Source organism: Magallana gigas, chromosome 1 (genome assembly GCF_963853765.1).
Source record: "Magallana gigas chromosome 1, xbMagGiga1.1, whole genome shotgun sequence".
Lineage (NCBI taxonomy): Eukaryota > Metazoa > Mollusca > Bivalvia > Ostreida > Ostreidae > Magallana > Magallana gigas.
Window position 1 is genome coordinate 30,204,612 of NC_088853.1, and position 27,473 is coordinate 30,232,084.

At 31.4% G+C, this 27,473-nt stretch overlaps 1 protein-coding gene and 1 long non-coding RNA gene across 2 annotated transcripts; both read right to left on the reverse strand.

Annotated features, from left to right (window-relative positions):
* Positions 1-1,334: 1,334 nt before the first annotated feature.
* Positions 1,335-11,212, reverse strand: LOC105346260 (uncharacterized). The gene is made up of 5 exons (XM_066078766.1): positions 11,126-11,212; positions 10,420-10,626; positions 9,463-9,732; positions 4,103-4,199; positions 1,335-3,581 (listed from the first exon to the last, which is right to left on the reverse strand). The coding sequence occupies exons 1-5, from the start codon at positions 11,181-11,183 to the stop codon at positions 3,440-3,442; spliced, it is 774 nt and encodes a 257-aa protein (XP_065934838.1). The 5' UTR covers positions 11,184-11,212; the 3' UTR covers positions 1,335-3,439.
* A 3,401-nt stretch (positions 11,213-14,613) lies between these two features.
* LOC109620999 (uncharacterized) lies at positions 14,614-15,751 on the reverse strand. The gene is made up of 3 exons (XR_010711893.1): positions 15,544-15,751; positions 15,065-15,124; positions 14,614-14,798 (listed from the first exon to the last, which is right to left on the reverse strand). It is a non-coding gene; the product is annotated as an uncharacterized lncRNA (long non-coding RNA).
* Between the last annotated feature and the right edge of the window lie 11,722 nt (positions 15,752-27,473).

Below are 27,473 nucleotides of genomic sequence, written 5' to 3' on the forward strand. Positions count from 1 at the left end.
AGGAGTTCATTTAAATCAACTCTCCTAAGCAGATACTCTGGTAAGCCGGAGGTGAAACGGTGTTTGGACTTAGGCACAAATAATCTCAGCTGACAAGACTTAGTTAATCAAAAAATTCGCTGTAATGAATTCTGAAGCATTGTTTTTAAGGAAAATGTATTTATAAATACATTGAAAATAGTAAGATTTTAAGTCGTAGGAACAATTTAGATTATTTTTGTAGTGGTATATATTCCTACGCTAAAGTTAACTATAGTCTCGTTCAACCAGACGATCGGTGATTTTCGTAAATCTTCGACAAGCAGAGAATCTCTCTTGCTTGTCGGAGATCAAAGGAGACATCCGAGCGTCTGGTTGAACAAAACTAAAGTTCAATATTGCTTTGATCCATACAATTTTTTTTAGAAATGTTTCGATTACTGATACGTACCATGATGGAATTAATAGTATCATTAATATTACACGACATGATTCATATTGGGTTTTCACGAAAAAATATTTTCCGGAAAAGTCCGATTATTCATTTTATTAAAAATAAGCGTAATTTAAAAACATATAAGAAACTACTTGCCATGAAAAAAAAACATATCGTTGATTCTAAAATAAATAATTGATAAAATCAACTCCTGTCAGTACTTAATTTGGTCGTTATTTTTACATCAAGTTGAATGTTTGTACGACAATTGTAATAAAAGTTCGAGGATAATCGTTTATTTTAAATGGTTTATTTAAACATAGTATATATCTTTATCTTTGTCATGAAATTTCAAATCAAACAAAATTCGCTTTAAACGTTTTCCATAGAAATAAACAAAAATGTTAATGTATCAAAGGGTCGCGGAACTACGCTTGGCCCAGCATAAAATTTGTCCAAACTTATTAATAATTTTTTTTTTAGATGTGAATATTAAAAGCTTTTATAAAACATTTCCCAACTTCATGATCTGCTATTGTGATGTAGTCTGTACTCTGAACGTCATTTTCATATATCATTTTATTTTAAACTAGCAGAGGACTCTTAAACGATACTACGGAAAGACAATGTTAAAAAAAATGCCTAAAAATGCGACGTCAGTTGACCGCACGGGAGAGAGTGTCATCATAAAATTGTGTCGACTAAGGTAAAACACCGATAGATACAAAACAAACGATGGAAGAACAGGAAAAAATATCGAAATAGGTCAAGTTTAAGTATTCTAAAGTGGTACAAGCGATATTTTGATGGAGAATGCGATAGCACCCTCTGATCAAACGGTGAATGCGGCTTATTACACTCAGGTAACCTAGGACTACGTCGTAATAGAAACCTCGTTATAACTCAACGTCAGGCTGAGCCGAACGAACTGTATAAGTAATGTATTAAACTCTATATTAAGATATTATGATACTTTACTGATAATGACGCGGTGTCCGCGAATCTCGTATAGGTATATTTGCAATTCTGTTTTCGTATCCGGAAACTGATTTTGAAAATAACCCCTTGACCTTTTTTTACACTAGTTTACCTAAATTAACAGTAAAGTTTATGTCTTTTAAATGTTTCTGATTTTCTAAAGTATCAACAAATTTTGATAGTGGTTAAGGTTTACTTGTAGTTTGTCTCAACCATCATGTTTTGTTACTTACTGACAACTTTTCAGGTACATGTAAATATATACACTCACACACATGTCAAATTGAAAGCGATGAAAGGGAGATAATTTAATTAAAAGGTTATTGACTGAATGATCGTTGCAGTTTTGATATTTAGGATTGAGAAATCTGATTTCTTTTGTCTTACGAAAGTCACTCAAAATACCTTGCTCATTTTCTAACGTTACCAGCGTGGTACCTTATTTATTACATGTATCTGCATTTCTCGTAGATACATTGTATCTTAAATAGAGCTGTCTTATAACAGGTTGGGGGGAGTTGAGGTGATGAACTATTATCGTTCTTCTCCAAATACTGAATAATTATTTTAACCTTGATGTATGTATTAGTATAACAATGAAATAGTAAAACGGAATGCTAGGGTGTTTTGAGACAGAGCAAAATATTAGTATTGCATCATCACTTGAATATATTTGTTTCTTCAGAAACACTTCCCTTATCGACCAAAATATTCAACAAGGTTAGCTTTAAAAAAGAGAAGAAAGTCAGCCGGTGGACTATTGATAATAAGGGTAGAAGTGAGTACATACTCTGTAGAAATACAATTTAAAATAGTCTTATAAAAAATGATAATAAGCGCGTGCAAATTTCTTTTGCACAACGGTAAGTGAGAAGCAAGCGTAAAACAGTGTATATAAAATGTAAGAATGCACACATATTGATTTTTATACATTAATCTACAGAAAATGTGCATGCAGTGTTTTATTGCTTGTCTCTGAATTTCAAGGAACCTCGCCGAAAATCACAGTCAATAAATATCATTTCCATTTAGACTAACGCTACGAAAAAAAAAAGATATGCAGACCTTGAACTGTGGATGTAGATGCTACTCGTGATCAGTCTACCAATTTTATATAGAAGCGTGACTGACAATGCGCAGTTTGATCAAGAAACTGACCAGTTCATCGCTAATTCATTTTTTCTAGCACTAGCACTGTCAATTTATTTCTAGATTTCAATAGCAAGCACGCGCAATTTAGGTTTCACCCTTACTTGGTTAGTCGGCACTGAAGCTAACTAGAACAAACTTGTGCTACGGGAGGTAACTTCAAAGAAAATGAAGGAAGGAATTACATTAATCAAAACAGAAAAAAGATGGGGATTTTTTTATATCTAGAGCACTGAATATCGTTAATGGCCTTGCTATATATTCCTAACTTCTAAACAAGGATTATTGATTGAATAACGTTTCAAATATTTTGTGAATGACATATATGTCTATATCAATTGACATCCTCTAGAAAACTATATAACTTCTTAAATCAGGTACCTTTATATTTAATTTCTATATTAAAGTGGATTTTGACTTTTTAGAAGGTCTTAGTAGACTGAGTTTAAATTTTACAAATACAAATAATGTGTCATCTCAATCGTGAGCTGTACTGTAGTGTCACACGATGTGGCACTACATTTTGAAAAAAGATAGACAAACGAAGCTAATCAGAAAATGTAAAATTTAATATTTCAAAACTTAATATTCAAGAGGGGGGGGGGGGCATATGAAATACATAAGTAAAATATCACAGAAACATTAAGGGATAGATAGATGGATAGATAAATAGATAGATAGATAGATAGATAGATAGATAGATAGATAGATAGATAGATAGCCATTTTTGAAAGGGTGTAGGTATACTCTAGTTGGTATTGTAGTATAACAAAATTGTATAGCATGAACAACCAAAAAAGGAACACTCATTTTAGCACAAAGAAAAGAATGTCACAGGTTTTTGGTACAACTAAGTTTTCACCAATGCTGTAAGAGTCCAAATTTCAAATTAAATAATTAGATAAGGTCCTCATAATGGGACGACTGCCTGACATGCATCAGAGTTTGGTATGCATTTGTTGTGTCCTTGTTGTCTGGCGCTAGGCTCTTCTTATCGTGCTGATTTTCTTTTGTCCTCATACTTGAAGGAATATTTTGCCTGGAATACAATAATTCATATGCCTATTTATCAAAAAAACATTTATGATAAGAGTTAAATTTGGCCCCCATAATTCTAATGGGAAGTGTTTCGGGTACAATAAAATACTATGTTATAATTTAGAAGAGTTGATATAAAATATATTTGATATGCTAAAATGCAAAAATGGCGGGAAAAAGTTGTCTTTACAATGCTATATTTCTAAAATGTGGGCACTTGAATCAAAATGAACATTGAGTTAAAACATCACATATATATCTGTACAAAGAAAGCAAAGAATTAAGTAAAATACTGATATTCCTTTTAGTGGGCTATTTTAGGCGAATACCATATATATTCCTTTGAATATAAGTTGCTACCAATTTTATCAATCAAAACATATTGGATTAAGATCATATTTTTTGCCTGTAAAATTAAAAAGTTATTAAGTTAGCCAAAGTTGGGAAGATTGCTTTCTTAGGTAAATTGAAGCTTACAATGAATCGATAACAAGAATAGGTTAATGTTGAAATGACACACACCTTATTTTGAATAGCTGAATGCAGACAAAACTGACACCCAGGATTCCAATCACAATGTATAGGATTAATAGGTTGCTGGAATCTTTTAGGTGTTGACCTGATAACAAAAAAAAACTGAAATAAGTACAGTGGAAATTAAATAATTAAGTGAAACTTTGTCAAGTCCTAGACCGCGAATCTTGCTGTCGAGTTTTCCATATAATTATATATTGAATGATTATTATACTCGCTTTACTTTACATTAAAAAACGATATATGACAAACCACGTTTCAATGATTACTTTCGGTTTATCCCTCGCATGCCAAAATATTGCAAGTCCAAAAGGAAGAGCATAGGACATTTTTGGTCATTTCATTTTTCACCCCGTCATTTTTAATTATCTTACAGCAGACATTTGTTTATATTTAAATTACACAGTGTATAAAGACATACAAATCTCTCATTGCTGTCCCATCCACCGGATTTCACACCGGTAATACGGCGAAAAAATTAATAGAATCACTTTTTAAACAAAAGCCGTTAAATACAAATACTGTAGAATCCCTTAAATTCTTGAAGGCATATTTCCGTGGATTGTGGGATTTTGCTTATTCGTGGGGATGAAATTTTTATATTTTATATAGGTTTTAAGTTTTGATAACCAAGATTACTCTTTCTAATATGTTTTACGGTACGACCGTTGGGCGAGCATAGCATGTGGTCAAACAATGAATTATATATATATATATATATATATATATATATATATATATATATATATATATATATATATATATATATATATATATATATATATATTCAATGCCAAACAATAAAACATACCTATTTTTCAGTTAATTTTCATTATTCATAGTTTATAAGATTTGTTATAATTTATTTATTTATAAGTAGAACAGTAGTTTAATCTCAGATACAATGTTGTTGAATAATAAAGATTTTAATATATAAATATTCATTGCACTGTATCTCCTCTTTTAAAGTGATTATAACGTCAGTTCACCCCCCCCCCCCCTTTTTTTTGCAGTAGACTTATTTTTCTAAACCTACATATAAAACTGGACTCATCATAGAGCCCCCCCCCCCCCCTCCCCATGTTAAAAAAATAATATTTTATTTTTTTTTTTTTAATTTACACATAGAAAATCGACTTATCATGGATTTGCCCGCTCCACTTTTAATAAAAAAATTATAATTATTTTAATCTACGCTAAAAAATATTTGCTTATCATATAAAAAGAACATGGTGTCCGCCGCCCCCCCCCCCCCCCCCCCCACCCGCATGTATTAAATGAAAGTGAAAATAATGAAGCCATTGAACTTCTAAAGAGCTGAAGGATTAGAATTTTCATTATTTTTTTTTCTTTTTGCTTGCAAATATTTTTTGGATGAGGCAGCCATCCCGACACCCACCCCCTTTTAAAAAAAGGCGATGCTACATTGTACATGTACGTTCCAGGAAATTACCGTAATTATAGCGAATAAAATAAATGTGAGCATTCATCCAAATGAGTGCAATTCACAGCTGTTTCCTGTATCTGAAGAAATGTCCCCAATCTTCAGATGTTCTTTAGCTTAGCCTTTGCAAGATTTTGAGAGGATTTTGGTCATTTCAGCAGATTTACAATAACTTCAATTAGAGTAATTTCCCCTTATCAGTGCTTATTGTGACATCAAAGCTGACGTTGCTTAAGTATCGCCTGACTCTTCAAAACTCACCTGAGAAATAAAAGTACACGAAGTATACTGTTTTATTTACTTTAAAAAGCATGATGTTCTTAAAATTACACATCTTATATATGCTTCTCAGAAGTTGTACTTTGATTCTCGCGAGAACGTGAGGTTGGAAACCATTGGTACTATGAATTGTGGGTCAAAATTTACTGACACCGAAATTTTTTATCGGATCAATGTGTAAACCTTTGTGACGTCACTCTATTGTTTTTTAATTGAGACTGTACTGAGGTGAACTTTAGAGGTAGCACTGACTGTATGTCGTATACATCGTTATTGTTTTTCAGTATTGTCTTGTTGATTCTCGTGAGAGTGTGAAGTGATAAAAATTGCCATGATTACAGAGAACTACTGGGACGATTAAAACAATGCATTACTGGTCCGATTTACTGACGCCAAGAAATCCATTGAATAAATGTGCAACTAGTCCAAATTTTCTATTCACACACGCCTTGCCGGTAGAGCTCGCTTCGCTCCGGCGCTGCGCGCCGGCGAGCTGCGCTCGCTAAAGTTGTTTTTGTTGTGTATTCGTGGGTTGGGTTGGGCTACCCACGAATACCACGACAATTGAGCCACCACAATTTCTAATGATTCCCCAGTATTTATTGAGGTGCATGTACATATTACCTATATTTCTAAACATATGTAAAATTAGCACAAAATAAAGCTGTTGCCTTTGGATAAATATAAAATAGCATGCCAACAATAGCAAAACCTTACGACAAAAACCACTGGTAATGTCACAGTGTGCACACCCGGAACAAATTTTACAACCATTAATGATATTGCCTCTGACTTGTCCAATAATGTTCGACTATTTGCTGATGACACATCACTCTATGTTATTGTTGATCAGGATATATTGGAAGCAGCAGATTCTCTAACAAAGGATCTCGACAAGTTAGATAAATGGTCCAAAAAATGGATGGTTGATTTTAATCCTAAAAAAACTATAAACTTAAACTTTACTCGGAAAAATATTCCTCATCCTACTATTAAATTTGGTAATAATGGTCCTGATATTACAATACAAAATAATCATGTTCATTTAGGACTTAATTTCCAGTCTGATGCGAACTGGAAATTACATATACAAGGCATATATGAAAAGGCTTGTAGTAGATTAAACATGTTGCGTATGCTCAAACACACACTTTGTCGCGATGCATTAATAAAAATATATCTGTCCTTTATCCGACCTGTTTTAGAATATGGCGATGTTATTTGGGACAACTGCAATGACAGGGAATCAGATCTTTTAGAAGATGTTCAAATCACAGCAGCTAGAATTATCACAGGCTTAAGAATCAATTCCTCTAGAACAAAGTTGTATTATGAATTGGGATGGGATATGTTATCAGAAAGAAGAAAAGTGCACAAGTTAATTTTGTTTTATAAGATGGTAAACCACATGGTACCTACTTACCTTGAAAATCTTTTAGAACCATGTATTCCACCTATAACCCCATATCCTTTTAGAAATCATGATGAATCTACTTACACTATCCCTCAAGCCAGAACAACATCTTATTTAAAAAGTTTCATACCATCTACAGTTAAGCTATGGAATGATCTTCCACTAGCTATTAGAAGTCTTCCAAAGTTGGCTTGCTTTTCAAATGCTATTAAGAAACATTTTTTTAAGACTCCAACAAAACCTTTTAATTTAGGGAATCGGAGGGAAAACATTATACATTGTCAACTAAGAAATAATGCTAGCAGTTTAAATGCTGACTTATTTTGTGATTTTATTCGAGAAAATTCTGTTTGTGATTATTGTGGTTTTCATACTGAAAATGCAAATCATTTTTTCTTTGAGTGCCCAAAATATAATGATGAAAGAAATTGTCTCTTTCATCAAATATCTATGTTAAATCTCCAAAAACCAATTACCTTAGATCTATTACTGTATGGAGATAATGATGTTTCATATGATGAAAATGTTAAATTGTTCAAGCTTGTACATGAATACATTAAAAAATCCAGAAGATTTGTGTAAAGAAAATAATGTAATTAACACATATACTGAAAATGTAAACAAAATTATGCGTATACCTATATTTATATATATATGCTGTAACCTTATTGACAAAACTTGATAATTCTGTTCTACTTTTGTTATAACCGGTTTTGTCAATTTTATCTTTTTTTTCCCTCTTTTTTTTCTTTTGTTCACTTTGTTACACAAAAAAATCATGTATTCTTAATTGTATCATTTAACTCCACAATTCTTGTATTTTATACATATGACTACCTTGTACCTAGTGGAGAAGGCTTAAATAGGCTTTGCCTGCTGCCCAATCCTATTATGTAAATATTATTTTGCATAATAAAATATGTTCAAATCAAATTTTACAACCACTTCCAAATCGACAAGTTCGGCATCCTGAAAAAAAAACGAGTTTTGCTGTCAGTTACTCTGTACATGAAATATGCATCAATAGTTTAGGTGGCTCACTACACTTTGGAATAGTCTCTAAAACCAACTAACGTCAGAAAAGGGCCTATTTTAAAAGGTTGTCAATTTGTACGTTGTTTAAATGTAATGTCAAGCGGAAAATTATGTTCGCACGCACGCGTATTGTGACGTAGACAAGTTAGGTTGTTTAATTAAAATTAATTTTATCCAATCTAATAAAGTGTAACAACGAAAATTAAACTATAAGAATATAACAGAATGGCATAAATACATCATTATCTGGGTGTTGTAATGAAAGTTGAATATTATTGCATTTACTTAAAAAACGAGATAATTAAAATGATGCTAAAATTTACGCTAGCTTTGTGTATTACCTGAAAATCAACTTGATCTTAAATATCCCTGACAGAAATTGTAAATGAATATTAATAACGTTGCTTAGTGATAATTTTGACAAATGAGTTAATGTTATTTACTCCAAACCTACATGTAAAAATCGTTGTCTCGATTACTTTTTTTTAAAACTGATAAGTCGAAGGACAACTTTTATTTATAAAAGAGAAATTAATAGTACGGTTATGTCCATTTTTAGGCTATATATAAGAATTGTTTTTACTAAAAGCGTTGTCTGAAGAGACACGATATTCTTCAACTTTCAAAAGTAAATAATAGATTTTTTTTCCTTATGAAAAATAATGGCTCATTTCCAACACATCATATTTAAGTTTATTGCAAATTTAATAGGTATTTAGTTGACCATTCAAACATTGTATTTAACCTCATTTTTAATTGGAACTGTGTTATAAGCCTACATCGCTAATTAATCAAATATCTGCAAAATGACACCGGAACTTATTTTAGTCGAGAATAGATATGAAGTTTTCAAATTGTCAAAAAATAAGCATCAGCTTCCTGTCTTTTTTTAGCGCGGTCAAAAACAAAAACTCTCCATTTACTCATCAAATTGTATTTTTATGAAATATGAAGAACATATTGATTGGGGGATGAAGATTGTCCAACCTTTTGGAGGGGGCTCTATTTTTAATAATTTCTGTCTATCAAGCTTAACAGTTGTAAATTTGCATGGTTTTATAAATGCTCTACAAAACACTTAGTTCAATTTGCATGAGCACACGTTAAACTCTGCTAGTTTCAATTAAAACAGCTCATGAAAAGTTTAAAGATAAAAGAAACCACATGCATATTTACCATAAACTTCTATTTCACAGATTTCAAGGATCGCTCCTTCAGTAGGATCATCTTCAGGAGCGTCGTACGTCGTCTCCACAATGACGTACCTAGCCGTCTGTTGACATGGTATGTCGATTATGTTTGGAGGTAAGTCTGGGTATGTTGTGTTGTCAGTGTAACACCGAGTTCTCTGTGTTGTGTTTGTTTCGGAAGCTGGTAGATCTGATACATCGAGATAAAACTGTCTGAACCTATACTGTTTCCATGAATACTGATCATCTAGATCGCCTAGAAATAATGTTTAAACGTTTAGCAATGAAATGTGTAAAAAAAAAAAAAACATTTACACAAATAATAAACGCAATGTAAGAGGTTAAGAACCACCCCGTCTATCAAAAGAAAGAGGATATTTTCAATACTTTTCCACACAAATAGAACTGCTTATAACTAGTTAAGAAATGAAATGATTTTTTTTACGCCAGACAATATATTCCATACAGTCTGTAATGGATTTTGTACATTTATTGTTTATGAAATGATGATTTTAAAATCAATGCATTGTATATAGCGTTTATTTAATGGCAGATGTTATTTCACATTATTTCACAGATACCATTTTTATTATCAGCATGCTTGGAACTTAAAAAATAGACAACACAAGTGATGACAAAAACGTACTTCGTATCAGTGGAACTTGACACTTATTTTTGTCTATTGATTTTAAAACACATCGTCTGTTGTACAAAGTGCCTGTTACATGACTGTATATCTGTGTTATTTCCCCCATTTTTACTTGCAAACGGTTTCGCCCCGTCTTGAATTCGCCCAGACAGAGTTTTGAATATAGAATATCGTTTGAAACATAGGAATTCGCCCAGTGTTAAATTCTCCCGCTGTCAACTATGGCGGAAGGGGCAAAAATAAAACGGGGGCAAATATTTCCCTTTATACAGTATAAGTTTAGTTCTGACTTACCTTCGCTTCGGTAATAAATCTTAACGTTGTTTATGCTGTATTGTTCCCCAAGGTCGACCTGAAGCCAAGCTTTTGTGTGTTGTATAATAGTATATGAACAGTATCTCTCTGTTGTTTTGACATTGCCATCGTTAGCTAGATAAGCTTTGTTGTTTGCATAGTATGAACTTAATAAGATACTGGTCGTATTTTTCGTACAGAGGTTTTCTGTTAAAATTCAATTTAAAAATGTTTATAACATGTATTATCGTATGATTTTCTTGCGTATAAAGCACAGCTTTGTAGAATTTTTAGTGTCTTACTTTTATTTAAGAATAATTTTTTTTCATGAAATGTGGATATCAATAAATAAAAAAAGATTATATTAAAATAATATGCTGTATACATTTTAATTTATTTGTGATTGTTTAATCGATAACATTGTATTTTACCTACATGTAATAAAAACCAAAATATGTCCTATCGTGGCAAATACTGATCAGAAATTAGAGAGTTATATTAACGTCGGGAAGATGATGAAAACAACATTCACTCTCATAACTATATTTCTTGTAATGTTGTATGATATTGTATATATCATTTTACAGCTTTCAAAGATTTAACACATCATTTCTTTAGAAGTATTTCAATTTTAAGAAGCATGATGCATACAATATGTAATAATTTTTTTTTTTTTTTTTTAAAGTTTACTAATAAAGCAACATACCAAAGCAATGCCAAACTTGAAAGAAAGATGTGAATAATATCCATCTCATTGCATTCATTTTTTCAGCTCAACGATCCTCAGCCGTACATTACATCTCTTTATATACATGATACTTTACATAACAACCAAATAAGGAAAAAATCAACATTATTATTTAAAGAGGAAGCTTTTAACCAAGTACCTTGTATATTGCATGTAATTAAAATGCTTAGTAAATTAAAAATATTTGTTTTTAAGTGCTTTCAAGTGTTTTCATACCGGACCATGCAAACCTATTCTGGATAGCATCAATGCAGAAAGGACCTAATTGCATAAAACTATGCGATAAAAGATTAATCATGTACATGTTAAAACAACGTTTTAATTTACTTGGTTAGCATAACTTGGTTGCCAAGGTTGTAAAACAATCGAAGCGTTTATTTAAACCAATGAATTCTCATGTATCATATTGTACTTCAAACAAGGGTCGTTCTCTTTGTACTGTTCGTTGTGCATAGCTAATTCTTTTGCCAGTGTATAACAGCTTATGCAGAAAGCTTAAAAATTCGAAATGGTATGTTTTTTTTTGCTTTTATAATCTTCATGTTTTCATGTAATAAACAAAATGTTAGGTTCAGCTATACACATCTGTAAATCCCAATTCAAATTCATATATCCAAAGGTTTTAAAATAAGATATGTTTGTTTGTACATGTACACTTAACATATGTTCGAATATAGATATTTGGTAATGTTTATAATCATTAGCGTGTATTGTGATTCCGGTAGGTGTATATCATATATGTTATTTTTATTTCTGTTTTCTGTATTTCTCTTTTCATAGGTGCGCAAAAAATTATTTATTCGTCAATGACGTTATTAGTAATTACATATTATGTATATATACGGATAAAAAATTGATTTCCCTTCCTGAACTATAAAATCACTTGTGTTGTTAACTTTCATGAAATGAATTTCAACTTGTAATTTTTCGTCATTTGATGCCCATTAAACATGGATGCGAAGGCAGTGAAATGTCAATAATATTCTGCAAACTCAAGCAAGCGTTTATTAATTACGAAAAGGAACAAAGCTTTAAACGAAATGCTTAGCAAATTAAAGATATTATATTTAATTGATAAATGTTTTCAATTTCGACCTAGTTATGAAATGATGTATGATTTTATATAAGGCTATTTGACATTGCATTGTGTTGTATCTAATATAGTGAAACTATCAGATAAATACAGCTATTTATGATCAATCATACATTGTTTAACGCTCAGGGGATCAATTTGACCTATATGCCCATAGAATATATGCTTATGTTTTTATGTTTATGTGAACGTAATGTATAGAATTTTCGCATAAATGTCAAAGACAGGAACATATTCAAGTTTCCATTTTTTTTCCGTGTTTGAAACTGTTTTTCTTCCTGTTAGTGATATTTTTATTGTTACATGTATAAAAAGTTCAAGAACAGTAACTTCTGATACAAATGCCTGTATTTCTAATAAATGCTCTTTCTCATCCTGTTTTCTATTTTTATAAATCAAAACCATAGCAGTTTATTCAAAGGGGAGTAATGATAATGATAGAACGTGCATCAAACAGGTTAGAAATACATATTAAAATCCAAAAAGCTCGGGTGCCTTAATAATAATGAATATATAAACGAATAGTAAAGGAGAAAGAAAATTATGAATTTATAAAGAATTAATTTGTAACAAATTTTCGATATATATTTGTATTCTTATTCATCTTAATTCAGATCAAATTCCTGCTTTTTATTACTTGTTGTTTTATCATTTATTGATATGTATAGGTTGTATGTTATTTCATCTTATATATTTTGTTTCATGGGTCGGGAGGAAGGTATATAACACTAATTACTTGCATCATACATTACACATTTGATTTTTGCTAATACATGCACCCAGCCAGTGACTTGTTACACACAAGGTCAAAGCTTCACGACTCGGTGGCTGCGCTATTTTTAAATTTTTAATTAAGGTCATATTGGCAATGGTTGGTATTTAAGAGTACTTTGATACACTTCTAGTGCAGGCAAAAAGCACTTTTGCATCTTGGTCAACACAAATATGCAGTCAAATTTTATAAACATCCATGCACTGTCTTTCTTAATTCCATATACAGTTCTGTTTTTGTTTCTATCTTTTTTTAAACATAATGGACAATATTGAACTGTTGTGGCGCTCCTTAAAAGACTAAATCTTAAAAAAAAAAAGATTTCTCTTTGGATTTAAATACTATTGACTTCAAGCAGTTTTTATGCAGTTGAATTAGCATAAAGAATAAATGATAGTAACATTCACCAGCATAAGCTGTGGAGAAAAATTGTCCTTCATTTAAAATGGGCGCAGTCTTTATGAATTAAAATGAAAGAAAAGAATTAAATGAATACAAAAAGAATTAAGTTTAGTTCTGTTTCTTCTGTTAAACATGTACTAAGAATGGTGTAAAACATTTTTTTCACATTTCAATCTGGTTCCTTGATTCATTCAGTAAAAAAAAGGTTTACCATCATATATCATATACGTGTAATAAATGTAATACTATATTTTTTTAAGAATATTCTGAGCAAACTTTAATACCGTATATTTGGATATTAAGTTGTGTGACTTTACAGTAAGCGTATCTGTATAAATAACCAAAAACATAATTACTCTATATTATGCTATTGAGAAAGCAAAACATGACACAATAGAACATTCCGGTCGCATGAGTTTTGATTTAACATATACCATTATAACCTACCTTTAAATTTTACTTTTTTTGCAACATTACCTGCCTTCAAATTTTACTTTTTTGCAACAATGCATCAAATACATTTGTTGATGTATCGTTATGTTTCGTTAATTAGAAACAAATATTGCCTCTGTATAGGTCTGAACCCGGGTCCTTTGACATGCACATCTAGTACCGAGCTCATCACTTTACCTGCTAGCAAGATCTAGAAGGAATAGTGTACAAGTTTGTTTTTATTTATTGAACAAATTTGGTTCCCCAAAGGGGCAACAGAGATTAACAATCACAAGAAGATAGATGATTCAAAAGATAAAACACATGAATACAAATATTTTTTCAAACAAGTGTGAACACATATAGATACAAAACAGGCATTGTTATAATATAACATAATAATTAATATAACTGATAAGAAGTTACAAATGTAATACTTATGAAAGGTTATAAAGGAATTTTGTATGTGATCTTAAATAAATATACTTGACTCTACCACCACGCCGCCTCCTAGATTAGAGTCGTCTTTGACACTTTTAGAGTGCGGGGGCGAAGTACGGGATATTATCCCTCTCATCCACATGAGAATATCTTTGTCACAGAGAAAAGTAGGGTTTGAACGCGGTCCTCAGGTAGCCACATTAAATGCTCTATGATCTAGCTAAATAGTTCTCCAGTTAGCCAGAGCTTGTAAGAGTGCCTGACTATAGCATACTTGTCTGGTCTTCTTTCGCATGAAAAATTCACGTAGTTTTTTTTCTGGTTAAAAATTCATTTAATACATAAGGTTATTAAAAATACCCTTAATTACAAGATCTTGACCCTAAGTTCACGCTGCAATACTCTCAGTGTTGAAAAACTAAACATGAGAAACATCGCAATACCTAACAGTAAAGTGTTGTATTTTATTCTGTACTCCTCTGTGTCCCTGCCTGTGAAGAAAAAAAATACATTTTTTTTTTACAAAAAAATGAACTGTATGTTTTTTTTGGGTACGCTGATGAAATATATCATTTTTCATATCAGGAGATATTATATAAACTTCAACACTGCTACAAATATATATTTACAATCCTTCGTTTTTCCTTCGAAACTAGAATTGAAAAGTTAGATAGGTGTATTTCTGTCTTTTTTTTTAAAAAAGAAATTGATTTATATTGCGCTTAGATTTGATAAATATGAAAAACATTGCTCTTACTATGCGTGACATTTTCATTGTATACACAGACTTGACAAAAGCTGAAATCAATTAAACATTCTGAAATAATAAAATAATTAAGTTTTGGACCCGTTCAAAAAATTGAGAATGAAAGTAATTGTTTCAGATTGTTCATTTGTTGCGCTATTTACTTAATAAAGCAATAAAGAAAATGTAATAGACTAACAAGCAGAACTGAATTGATAATTATACGTGTATCATCGTCGTTTTGTTCAGTTTCTTTTTTTTAAAAAGGATCGTGCAGACGATGAATCACACCTAATTTGTTTTTTTTAGATTCTCGTTCTTAACATTTGTTATTTATCAAATAGAAAAAAGAACTTAAAGATATTTTGATTCTTACTTGGAACACATTATCTCATTAAGTCATAAACATTGTAGATAAGGATATAAAAATGTCATTATTAAAATAGATGTAAAATTAATGTCAACTATGAAAGCGTTCGAATTTGTCATACCATAGATTTCACAAACTGCCTTAAATTCTGTCGAAAGACGGTCGTAAGAAGGTGTTATAACATTTGGTAATTTCGAAGACCGGTTACAAGGGATTTCTACTATACATGTATATGCAGGAAAGTATGGAACAGTTGCATTGTCAGTGTTGCACTTTCTTTTCTCTGTTGTTGTTGACAAAACGGATGGTTCTTCTAAGACATCAATAAAAACTTTATGGGTTTCTACAACGATTTTTTTTAAGTTATAGGAACAAATGGTTTATACGTTATTAAAGATATGTGAAAAGATATAGTAACTGATTTCTTTATTTAAGTTTTATTTCATTTTTGGCCAGTTATAGTTTAGAGATCTTTCAGTTGAATGGTCAAAATTTATTTTCTGTGTTTCCCTTAAGGACGTCGTTTACTCAGGGTTTGAGTTTTCTAACTCAGATTGTTTTAAAGTTCAGTGTCATGAGTAAAATTTGTTCGAAACACAAAACAGTATATATGAAATGAATTATTATTGACATAACATTCCATAATATTAATATATTATGGACAAAGGCTCAAACAAAGTTGGTCTTTTAGCAAAGCAGATGAAATTTTTCAGGTTTTGTTTTTCCCTGAAATATGTTTGGTAGTGCTGTAATATTCAAGGTTAGGATTTGTTATTGGACATAACTTTACATATTTTTGGTTGTTTTTTTCTCAATTTTTCATTTAGATGATTATATGGCATACACTACAAAAAGATTGTAAAAAGATTATAAACGATAAAGGACACCATATCTCAAAATTTTGAACATTGACCCCATATAAATTTTATGCCTGCAGAGTAAGGCCATTATACTTAAATTTATGCTATTAATGTTTTAGTAATTAATATAATTATCATTTAGTTTTTTGTTATATTGAATCAAATATGGGCAGGAATTTGAAATCTAATAGAAGAAATTCGGACTTGAATATTTATATAAAAACTGTAAATAAAAAATTAATGTTTAATATCTATTTAGTTTCACTACCATTTATAAACTGTATATCAATTTTAAAAGAATTAAGCAATTTGAATTAATTTCACAATTAAGAAAATCTCAATCATTCTGTAAAATTTTTAGGGATTTTCGTAAATTTTCAACATATATTCAATGGCTATTAACTCAAAAAAGTAGGTTTTTGAAATTAAAAAAATAACACTTCCACGAAAGGTCTATAACACACAATAGATGGTTTTTCATTATCAACAGTGTTTTTAACCGGGTTTTCCAACGGAAAAGTCCGGTTATTAAAATGGTGAAAATGGCGGGCGGGCGGGCGGCTGCCAAAAGGGTACCCTCATTGTACGGATAACTCCTCCTACAGTTCTCAAGATAGGAAGTCATTCTATTGCAGATCAATTGTACATATATCAGAGGTGTGCATATTGCTAGGATTTTGATTTCTGATAATTTATCGAAAAAATACCAGCTTTTGAACTTAGTCATTTTTTGGCAAAATATTGCATATAGGGTACCCTCATTGTACGGATAACTCCTCCTACAGTTCTCAAGATAGGAAGTTGTTCTTTTGCAGATCAATTGTACATATATTAGAGGTGTGCATATTGCTAGGATTTTGATTTCCGATAATTTATGAAAAAAATACTAGCTTTTGAACTTAGTCATTTTTTGGTAAAATGTTGCATATACATGTAGGGTACTCCATTTCACTGGATAAGGGTTGACATGGATTATGGATAAACTTTACATAAAAGAAAACCCGGTTTGCTGTCACATTGACAGCTTTTCACTTGTTTTTTTTTTTCATTCCGAATAAACGTATACCTTAATACCAAAGAAATTGATGAAAAATATGAATATTTGCTGTGCGGCAAATACACACGTTTTTTTATTTCAAATTTCTATTGAAACATTTTTTGGCAAAGGATCACTGATCAAATACATACATGTGTACCAGTAGAGTTTATCTTAAATACTCTTTAAATAAACAGTAAAAGTGTCTCTAGAACACGTACACAGAATTACATGCCACGACAGATGAACAATTCTTGTTCACTTGTTGTAAAATTTACCCGATTGAATAAATGAATATAAGTCTTCATATATATATGGGAAAATTTAGCTTCAAAATCCAACTCACGTTCACAATGAGAGTACATAGTCACGTTTTTAAAGCCCACCCGACCACCATGATCCACTAGTACATGTACCCATGTTTTAAAATGGTACATGTCTTTGTCAGTACATCGCTGTATCGTGGGTTTTCTCCATCCATGCCATTTTGTGCTTAGATATACACTGGTTGCAATATGATTTCTCGAATCACCTAGGATACAATTTTTTTGGAAACATTTATAAATATATTAATTTGTTTTAAACTGATGGTATAATGTTATCATTATAACATTCAATAAAAAAATGTAGAAAAATAGATATTACTAGACTTTTACCCGTGCGTGCAAGGGTTGACATATTGCATATGGGACATTTACTAAATAAAAACTCTGAGATATTCATATTGTAAGGTACATTTGAAATAAACAGTGAATGTGGAATCAATATAAATCTGTTATTTATGTTTTGTTTTGGCTTTTTAAGGTCTTCCGTTTCCAACGGAAGACCTTATTGTTTTCGTACTGTTTCTTATTATTATTATTAAGGTCTTCCGTTTCCAACGGAAGACCTTATTGTTTTCGTACTGTTTCTTATTATTATTATTATTATTTATTATTATTATTATTTTTTTCCAAATTTTGTGCACAAGATTTCTCGGAATCTATTCGACCGATCTCAACCATTTTTTCACAGATGTTAGGGCGTGATCTAAACTTAATACATTTTTCTTAATTTTTTCGTAGTCACTTCCGGTACCGAATTGTCGGCCATTTTGTACTTTTTTACGACCCATTTTGTGCAGCTATAAACTCGAAAACCATAAGAGATATGAATATGAAATTTTCAGGATAGGTAGACGATAGTTTGAAGTTGTGCAGCATGTAGTTGTTTAATGCCTGTTGCGCCATTTCTTGGAGCTCGCCTGGGCACGAAAATTTGGTATGAATTTTAATTCAAAATTTTCACACGTTTTGATTTATATCTTTTTATCAGTTGATATTTTGTTAAGACATATATAACAAAACTGGTAGATAATTAAAAGTTCTTTCCAACAAAATCAAAAATAAGGGGCTGGCCCCTTTATTTAGGGGCCAAGACACTCGTAGACTCTATTACAGATATCTTAAAAACGATCAAAATTTTGTAATGCATTATAGAAGCAAAGTTGTTGATCGTACCAATATCTATTAGAAAAAATCATTGTCACGCCCATTTATTACGTAATTAGGGATTTTTAGGGGCCAGAGTACTTAAACTTTGACGCAATATAACTAGAGAAGTAGAAATATTTTGTTAGACATCATAGAAGAGAAAATGTTTGAATTTATGATTTAAATCGATTCCACTTATCAAAACACGAATTTCCGTCCCCATTAAGGATCTAGAGGGCTGGCCCCTTAAATATTCAAACATTTGTATCTCAAAAATGAACAACAATTTAAAATAGATGTCAGAACAAAAAATGTTAGAATTTGTGAGACCTTTCGATTGAAATTAAGAAAAAGGGGCTGGCCCCTTAAATTAGGGGCCAAGACACTCGCAGACTCTATTACAGATATCTTAAAAACGATCAAAATTTTGTAATGCATTATAGAAGCAAAGTTGTTGATCATACCAATATCTATTAGAAAAAATCATTGTCACGCCCATTTATTACGTAATTAGGGATTTTTAGGGGCCAGAGTACTTAAATTTTGACGCAATATAACTAGAGAAGTAGAAATATTTTGTTAGACATCATAGAAGAGAAAATATTTGAATTTATGATTTAAATCGATTACATCAATCAAAATACCGAAGTCTGTCCCCATTAAGGATCTAGAGGGCTGGCCCCTAAAATATTCAAACATTTGTATCTCAAAAATGAACAACTATTTTAAATAGATGTCAGAACAAAAAATGTTAGAATTTGTGAGACCTTTCGATTGATTTTAAGAAAAAGGGGCTGGCCCCTTAAATTAGGGGCCAAGACACTCGTAAACTCTATTACAAATAACTTAAAAACGATCAAAATTTTGTAATGCATTATAGAAGCAAAGTTGTTGATCGTACCAATATATATCAGGAAAAATCATTGCCACGCCCGTTTATTACGTAATTAGGGATTTTTAGGGGCCAAAGTACTTAACCGTTGATGCAATATATCTAGAAAAGGATACATATTTTGTTAAGCACATTGGAAGGGAAAATGTTTGCATTGATGATTCTCATCGATTCCATCAATCAAAATACCAATGTCTGTCCCCATTAAGGATCTAGAGGACTGGTCCCTAAAAAATATTTAATTATCTGTATAAAATAAATTGATCAACAATTTTAGATACTTGTAAGAACAAATATTGTTAGTATTTGTGAGACCTTTTGAATGAACTCAGGAATAAGGGCTGACCCCTTACATTAGGGGCTAAGCCACTCGTAAAGTCTTTTTCACATACCTTAAAAACAATCAAGATTTTGTAATGCATTACAGAAACAAAGTTTTTGACCATAACAATATCAGTTTGTAAAACTCATTGCCACACCCATTGATTACGTAATTTGGGATTTTAGGGGACTAAACTCTTAAATCTTTAATATGCAAAATGTGAAAAAGCAAAACACTTTGTTACGCATTATAAAGGATATTGACAATCGTTTTCATTATCTGAAAGGGAGTGTTTTAGGTGGAATTCTGAAATTTCATTGATATTTTAATCGTATCGTTTAAAAATTGAACGGAAGACCTACTCGTTACTCGTAACGAGATCGTATCTAGTTATTATTAAGGTCTTCCGTTTCCAGCGGAAGACCTTATTGTTTTCGTACTGTTTCTTATTATTATTATTTTTTTTTTCCAAATTTTGTGCACGAGATTTCTCGAAATCTATTCGACCGATCTCCACCATTTTTTCACAGATGGTTGGGCGTGATCTAAACTTCATACATTTTTCTTATTTTTTTCGTAGTCACTTCCGGTACCGAATTGTCGGCCATTTTGTAATTTTTGACGACCCATTTTGTGCAGCTATAAACTCGGAAACCATAAGAGATATGAATATGAAATTTTCAGGATAGGTAGACTATAGTTTGAAGTTGTGCAGCATGTAGTTGTTTAATGCCTGTTGCGCCATTTCTTGGAGCTCGCCTGGGCACGAAAATTGAGCACGAATTTTCATTCAAAATTTTCACACGTTTTGATTTATATCTTTTAATCAGTTGATATTTTGTTTAGACATATATAACAAAAGTGGTAGAGAATCAAAAGTTCTTTCCAACAAAATCAATAAAAAGGGGCTGGCCCCTTTATTAAGGGGCCAGGGCACTCTTAAACTCTATTACAAATAACTTAAAAACGATAAAGATTTTGTAATGCAATATAGAAGCAAAGTTGTTGATCGTACCAATATCTATTAGACAAAATTATTGCCACGCCCATTTATTACGTAATTAGGGATTTTTAGGGGCCAAAGTACTTAAACTTTGACGCAATATAACTAGAGAAGTAGACATTTTTTGTTAGACATGATAGAAGAGAAAATGTTTGAATTTATGATTTTAATCGATTCCACTTATCAAAACACGAATTCCTGTCCCCATTAAGGATCTAGAGGGCTGGCCCCTAAAATATTCATACATTTGTATCTCAAAAATGATCAACAATTTTAGATGGGTGTAAGAACAAAAATTGTTAGTATTCTTAAGACCTTTTCAAAGAAATCAAGAAAAAGGGGCTGGCCCCTTTTTTTTTGGGGGGGGGGGCAAGAAACTCGTAAAGTCTATTACAAATTACATAAAAACGATTAAGATTTCGTAATGCATTATAAAAGCAAAGTTGTTAATTGTAGCAATATCTATCTGGAAAACTCATTGCAACACCCATTTATTACGTAATTAGGGATTTGTATACATTATCTGAAAGTGTGTGTGTGTGTGTGTGTGGGGGGGGGGGGTAATTCTTAAATTATATCGATTATTCATGGTATGACTAAACACAGAAATCGCAAGGAAGACCTACTCGTTACTCGTAACGAGATCGTATCTAGTTATTATTATTTTTTTCCACGAATTTTGTGCACGCGATTTCTCGAAAACTATTCGGCCGATTTCGACCATTTTTTCTCAGATGATTGCCAGTGGTCATAATTCTAGAAGTTTTTTTAAAATTTGAAATCGGCACTTCCGGTTCCGATTTACGGCCGATTTTGTAAGTTTTTACGACTAATTTTGTGCAGACATAAACTCAGAGACTATCAGAGATAGGAATATGAAATTTTCAGGATAGGTAGACCATAGGTTGAAGTTGTGCACAATGTAGTTTTTTGGCGCCAGTGGCGCCATTTCTATGAGCTCGCCTAGGCTCGAAAATTGGGTACGAATTTCGAATCAAATTTTTCATACGTTTTGATCTGTATCTTTTTATGAGTTGATATTTTGTTAAAACATATATAACAAAAGTGGTAGATAATCAAAAGTTCTTTTCAACAAAATCAAAAAATAGGGGCTGGCCCCTTAAATTAGGGGCCAAGACACTCATAAACTCTATTACAAGTAACTTAAAAACGATAAAGATTTTGTAATGCATTATAGAAGCAAAGTTGTTGATCGTACCAATATATATTAGAAAAAATCATTGCCACGCCCATTTATTACGTAATTAGGGATTTTTAGGGGCCAAAGTACTTAAACTTTGACGAAAAATAACTAGAGAAGTATACATATTTTGTTAGACATCATAGAAGAGAAAATGTTTGAATTTATGATTTAAATTGATTCCATTTATCAAAACACGAATTTCTGTCCCCATTAAGGATCTAGAGGGCTGGCCCCTTAAATATTCAATCATTTGTATCTCAAAAATGATCAACAATTTAACATGGGTGTAAGAACAAAAAATATTTGTATTCTTAAGACCTTTTCAAACAAATCAAGAAAAAGGGGCTGGCCCCTTAAATTAGGGGCCAAGGCACTCGTTAACTCTATTGCAAGTAACTTAAAAACGATAAAGATTTTGTAATGCATTATAGAAGCAAAGTTGTTGATCGTACCAATATCTATTTGAAAAAATCATTGCCACGCCCATTTATTACGTAATTAGGGATTTTTAGGGGCAAAGTACTTAAACTTTGACGAAAAATAACTAGAGAAGTAGACATATTTTGTTAGACATCATAGAAGAGAAAATGTTTGAAAAAATGATTTAAATTGATTCCACTTATCAAAACACGAATTTCTGTCCCCATTAAGGATCTATAGGGCTGGCCCTTAAAATATTCAATCATTTGTATCTCAAAAGTGATCAACAATTTTAGATGGATGTAAGAACAAAAAATGTTAGTATTCATGAGACCTTTCGTATAAAATCAAGAAAAAGGGGCTGGCCCCTTAAATTAGGGGCCAATAGACTCCTAAACTCTATTACTCATACCTTAAAAATGATCAAGATTTTGTAATGCATTATAGAAGCAAAGTTGTTGATAGCAGCAATATCTGTTTGTAAAACTCATTTCCAAACCCATTGATGACGTAAATAGAGATTTTAGGGGACTAAAATCTTAAATCTTTAATGTGCTGTATGTTAAAAAGCAAAACTCTTTGTTAAGCATTTTAAAGGATATTGACAATCGTATACATTATCTAAAAGGAGGTGGTTGAGGGAGAATTCTGAAATTTCATTGATATTTTAATCGAATCGTTTAGAAATTGAACGGAAGACCTACTCGTTACTCGTAACGAGATCGTATCTAGTTTTTTAAATTGTTGCTTAACGGCATAGCACAGAATAGGTTTGAATTATAAGTCAAGCCATGATTTCGATTCATGCTGGAGCTTACATCAAGGTAGCTCTAAACACTGCACACTTAAGAGTTCTACTGGTTCTACCTGGGCCCAAGGTAACCCAGGAGGTGCTCACGGGGTCTGACGTCATCACATGTATTGCTATATTGTAAAAGCCTACAATAATGCTATTTATTTCACTACACTCTCCATATTTAAAACAATCTTACTGTGTCTCGGGACAAGCCCACACCATAGTTAGAATGCATTCCATATACCCGTAATGTAGCAGAAAATAGCAGAATCGCTGCGCAACGATTTTGGACAAATTATAAAATAACAAATATATATCAACTTAGTATTTTTTTGTTTGTTTTCTCTTTTTGGAATTCCAGCGTGATTTTGCATAAATGTAATGCGCACGAGCAAGATTATGAAGAAATCCAGATGATTTCTGGCATTTTTTTTGGAGAATTTTTCGTTGGTTAATAAATAGCGAAGCTTAATTGAGAAAAGAATAAAAACAAATTGGCAATCTTTAAAAACCAATGATGTTTTAAATATATAAAACAAAAGACATCACTCTTCTGGTTTATCGGTATTAAAGGCCAATAATTCGAGTCTATCGTTTTAATATGGTTGCATAAATACCCGATTTGTTTTCTAAATGCACACCTTATTATGGACTCAGACAATTCTACCTATATAATCAGTACATTTTATAATGCATATCTTAATATCACTTCAATTTTTAATAAATCAAATAATCTGTGAAAATCCGTCCTTGTTATTATGCAAATTATTTTTTCAATTCATTAGAAGTACTCATGAAAACTAACATGTATTGTTAATTACAATCAAAATAGATGAAAAAGCAGCCATACCTCGGCATGATCCATAACGTAATAGTCCAAAGCAGAAGGTCATCAATATAACCCTCATCTTGAAACTTGAAACACAGCTATTCACATCACTTTTGATTTGGTCTGTTAAAACTTAAAACGAACAAACAAGCTCAAGCAAGTTCAGATTCAATCGCCTGTTGCCTGTATAAGTTAATTATTCCATTCAAAAACTCAGTCATCCGATAACTTTATCAATTGAGCGTATGAAGTTGATGTGCATTTAAATTACATATAATCAAAAATATAAAGCGTTTCACATGAACGTGTTTTTGATGGCTATAATTTAAAAGAAAAAAACATGCGAAAAGAAGTGCAATTATATGTGCTGTGTCAAAATAGAAAACAAACTCTAAAATATTTGTTCAGTCTGTAATTAAGCAGGATATGCTTCACTTCAAAACATCCCTTACACCTTTGAGAATTGAGGACACCCGGTAGCTGGCGAAGTGTAATGCACCATTACACAGGGATTGCAAATTAAGGTTTCGTGCACTTACTAGAATGTGCATACTGTCGATGGAATAAAGACAAATCGAGTGAAGATAAATAATCTACATGTACGTGTTATAAGAAAGTGTTCATCTTTAAAATAAAACTGCTGGATAATTCTTAAACATACCGTGTATTTGATCTTGTAACATTTTTTTTTTTTTTTTTTTTTTTTTTTTTTTTTACAAATTTAGAAGGATAAGAGTCATTATGTAAAATTTATAATTTCTGTTAGCCCTATATGACACAGCTTAATCTGTTCAGCTTTTCTTTAATAGTATATGGTTTGTAATGTCCATTCGTGGGTTCAATAATACAAACACCAGCACTTTTCAATGTTTATCATTTATGCCAACCGGAACACAATATGGCTGCGCGACAAAACATACAGGAAAATATGGTTACAGTATAAAAGAGAAAACTGATTGTTATCGGAAAGACAGGTTCCTGAATTAAACATAACATGGTTGAGAATTAAAACATAAAACACTCTTGAGTACCGTTTCAGGTAAGTTGTTTTTAGTGTACATGTAATTTATTTTTCTATGTACATATATTTTACAACTTTAACATTTAACATGCCATTGTTAGTTAACAATGTTTTCGTTGACTTAAATTACGATCATAAAGAATTCAAAACGGGGGATCCAGATTTTCTCAAAGACAAACGAAAATGACTTTTTTAACTTAGCTTAGTTTTAAAGTTGCCTGTAAGTAGAATTTAAATTCATCACTAAATGGCAAAATGTAGTCATGGTAGGTTTTTAAAATGTTTTAATTCCTGTTTTACCAGTCTTTTATAATCATTTTATTTCAAAAGATTATATAATATTTTGACGTATACCTATCATAAAAGTTATTGCAATCAAAACTTGTAGTTTTTTGCAATGTGCGATAAACTGTGTTTATTTGTACAAAAACTTAAAACAAACAGTATATGAAACACAAGTATTTCAATACAATTAAATGGTTAATCGGTTCGAATAAATTGGCAACAAAAAATTAAGAGGATTCCCTTACTGCAGGTAAATGCTTTCAGACATGATTTAATTATCAGTGTTTAAAAGACATTGAACGAAAGTACCTTTACCACTTTTTAAAAAAAAAAAATTCTCAATTATATATAGATACAAAAATCAAAAATCAAATGTTGTTGAGTTTAAAACAAGATGCGGTCATGACTTATATTAACTATATAGAAACTGTACCTACGTGAACTTTACAGAATTCCACATACAATACCATCGAATAATATTACATATTGGACAGAGATACAAAGTTAGTTACATATGCTTAGTAATCAACAATTATATTTCACACTAATCTCTGCAAGAAAATCTTGAAGAGCATACGCCTTATACATAAAAGAAATTTATCGTCAATATCTTTATTATAAGAGATTGATCAATGGTAATTTATGTATATTTTTTTCACAGATGGCATATTATTGTTTGTAATGTTACTGTGATACTACGATTAGCTTTTACATGATATTTAATTATAAACAAACCTCATGGTCTCACTTGCTTTGATTGTCCAAATTGTCTTGATGTGTTTAAACAACTTTGATCCATGGGAGATGGTATCAGAATTTTCTATTCATGAATTTAATATCGAACTCTAATATGTCTCTTAAAAAGTATTAACCCCCTTTTCCGGTTTACAACTGATTGAACATCACAAAAATAGAGGTATACATGATGTGTCTGAATTATATAACAGAGCTGGTCATCTGTAACTCTGATGTCATCATCGCTGCCGACTTCTCTAATAAGCAATCCAAAGGCTAATACTAGTGAACATATCTCTTTATTTTTTTTAATTCAGTTTACAAAACAAACGTAAATAATTACAAATAATAATTTTGCGTAATATTTGTGAAAAAACATTATCTTCAATTAGAAAAAAACCCCACCAAATACATCAAGACACCTCTAGTACCTGGCAAAACGTGGACAATGAATGATCATTAAGTCAACAAAAGATATAGTGATTCCAACATAGATCTTTTAATGTAGTTATTGTTGTTCAGGTATTACAATAACTTGTATTGACAGCTAGAATTAATTTAAAACACATCTATCTTGTTGGACATACATCAACTCCGAAAATATCCATTTCAATATATTTCTGAATAAAAAAAACACCCTACTTTATATCGCATGATCAAGCAAATAAAGCGAATAAAATTAATAAGAAATGACTGACATAGTATGTCACTTCATATCCACAGACCCATCTGATTGTGCATTTTCTAAGTGCATGAATTTTTTAAAAAATATAAGTCAATCAGTGAATGCCATTGAACAATCGTGAACCTACACTACCAGAGAAGATTTTCTGGCCAATTTGTTTTTAAGACAATAAAAACCCAAACTTTTATAGGCCTATAAAAAAATAAAGTTTAATGTACCCATTGGTGTAAGAACTTCTTGTACACGCAGTCAGTGCATTAAACACGCTGGTGATCGTGGTTGATAAAAACCCTTAGCATTTACATTCAGAGGAGGTCCAGTTGATCGCGAAGTACGAGTTCATGTCAATAATTTCAATATTTAAACAAGAGCAAGCAGGTTTTGGTGGTTTCTTCAGGACATGTACCCTCGCCCTTAGACTCGTCAGAGGGGGTTATTCTTGCATTTTTAGAATAATCCAAAACTCCACTGACTGTTATCCCCGCCATTTA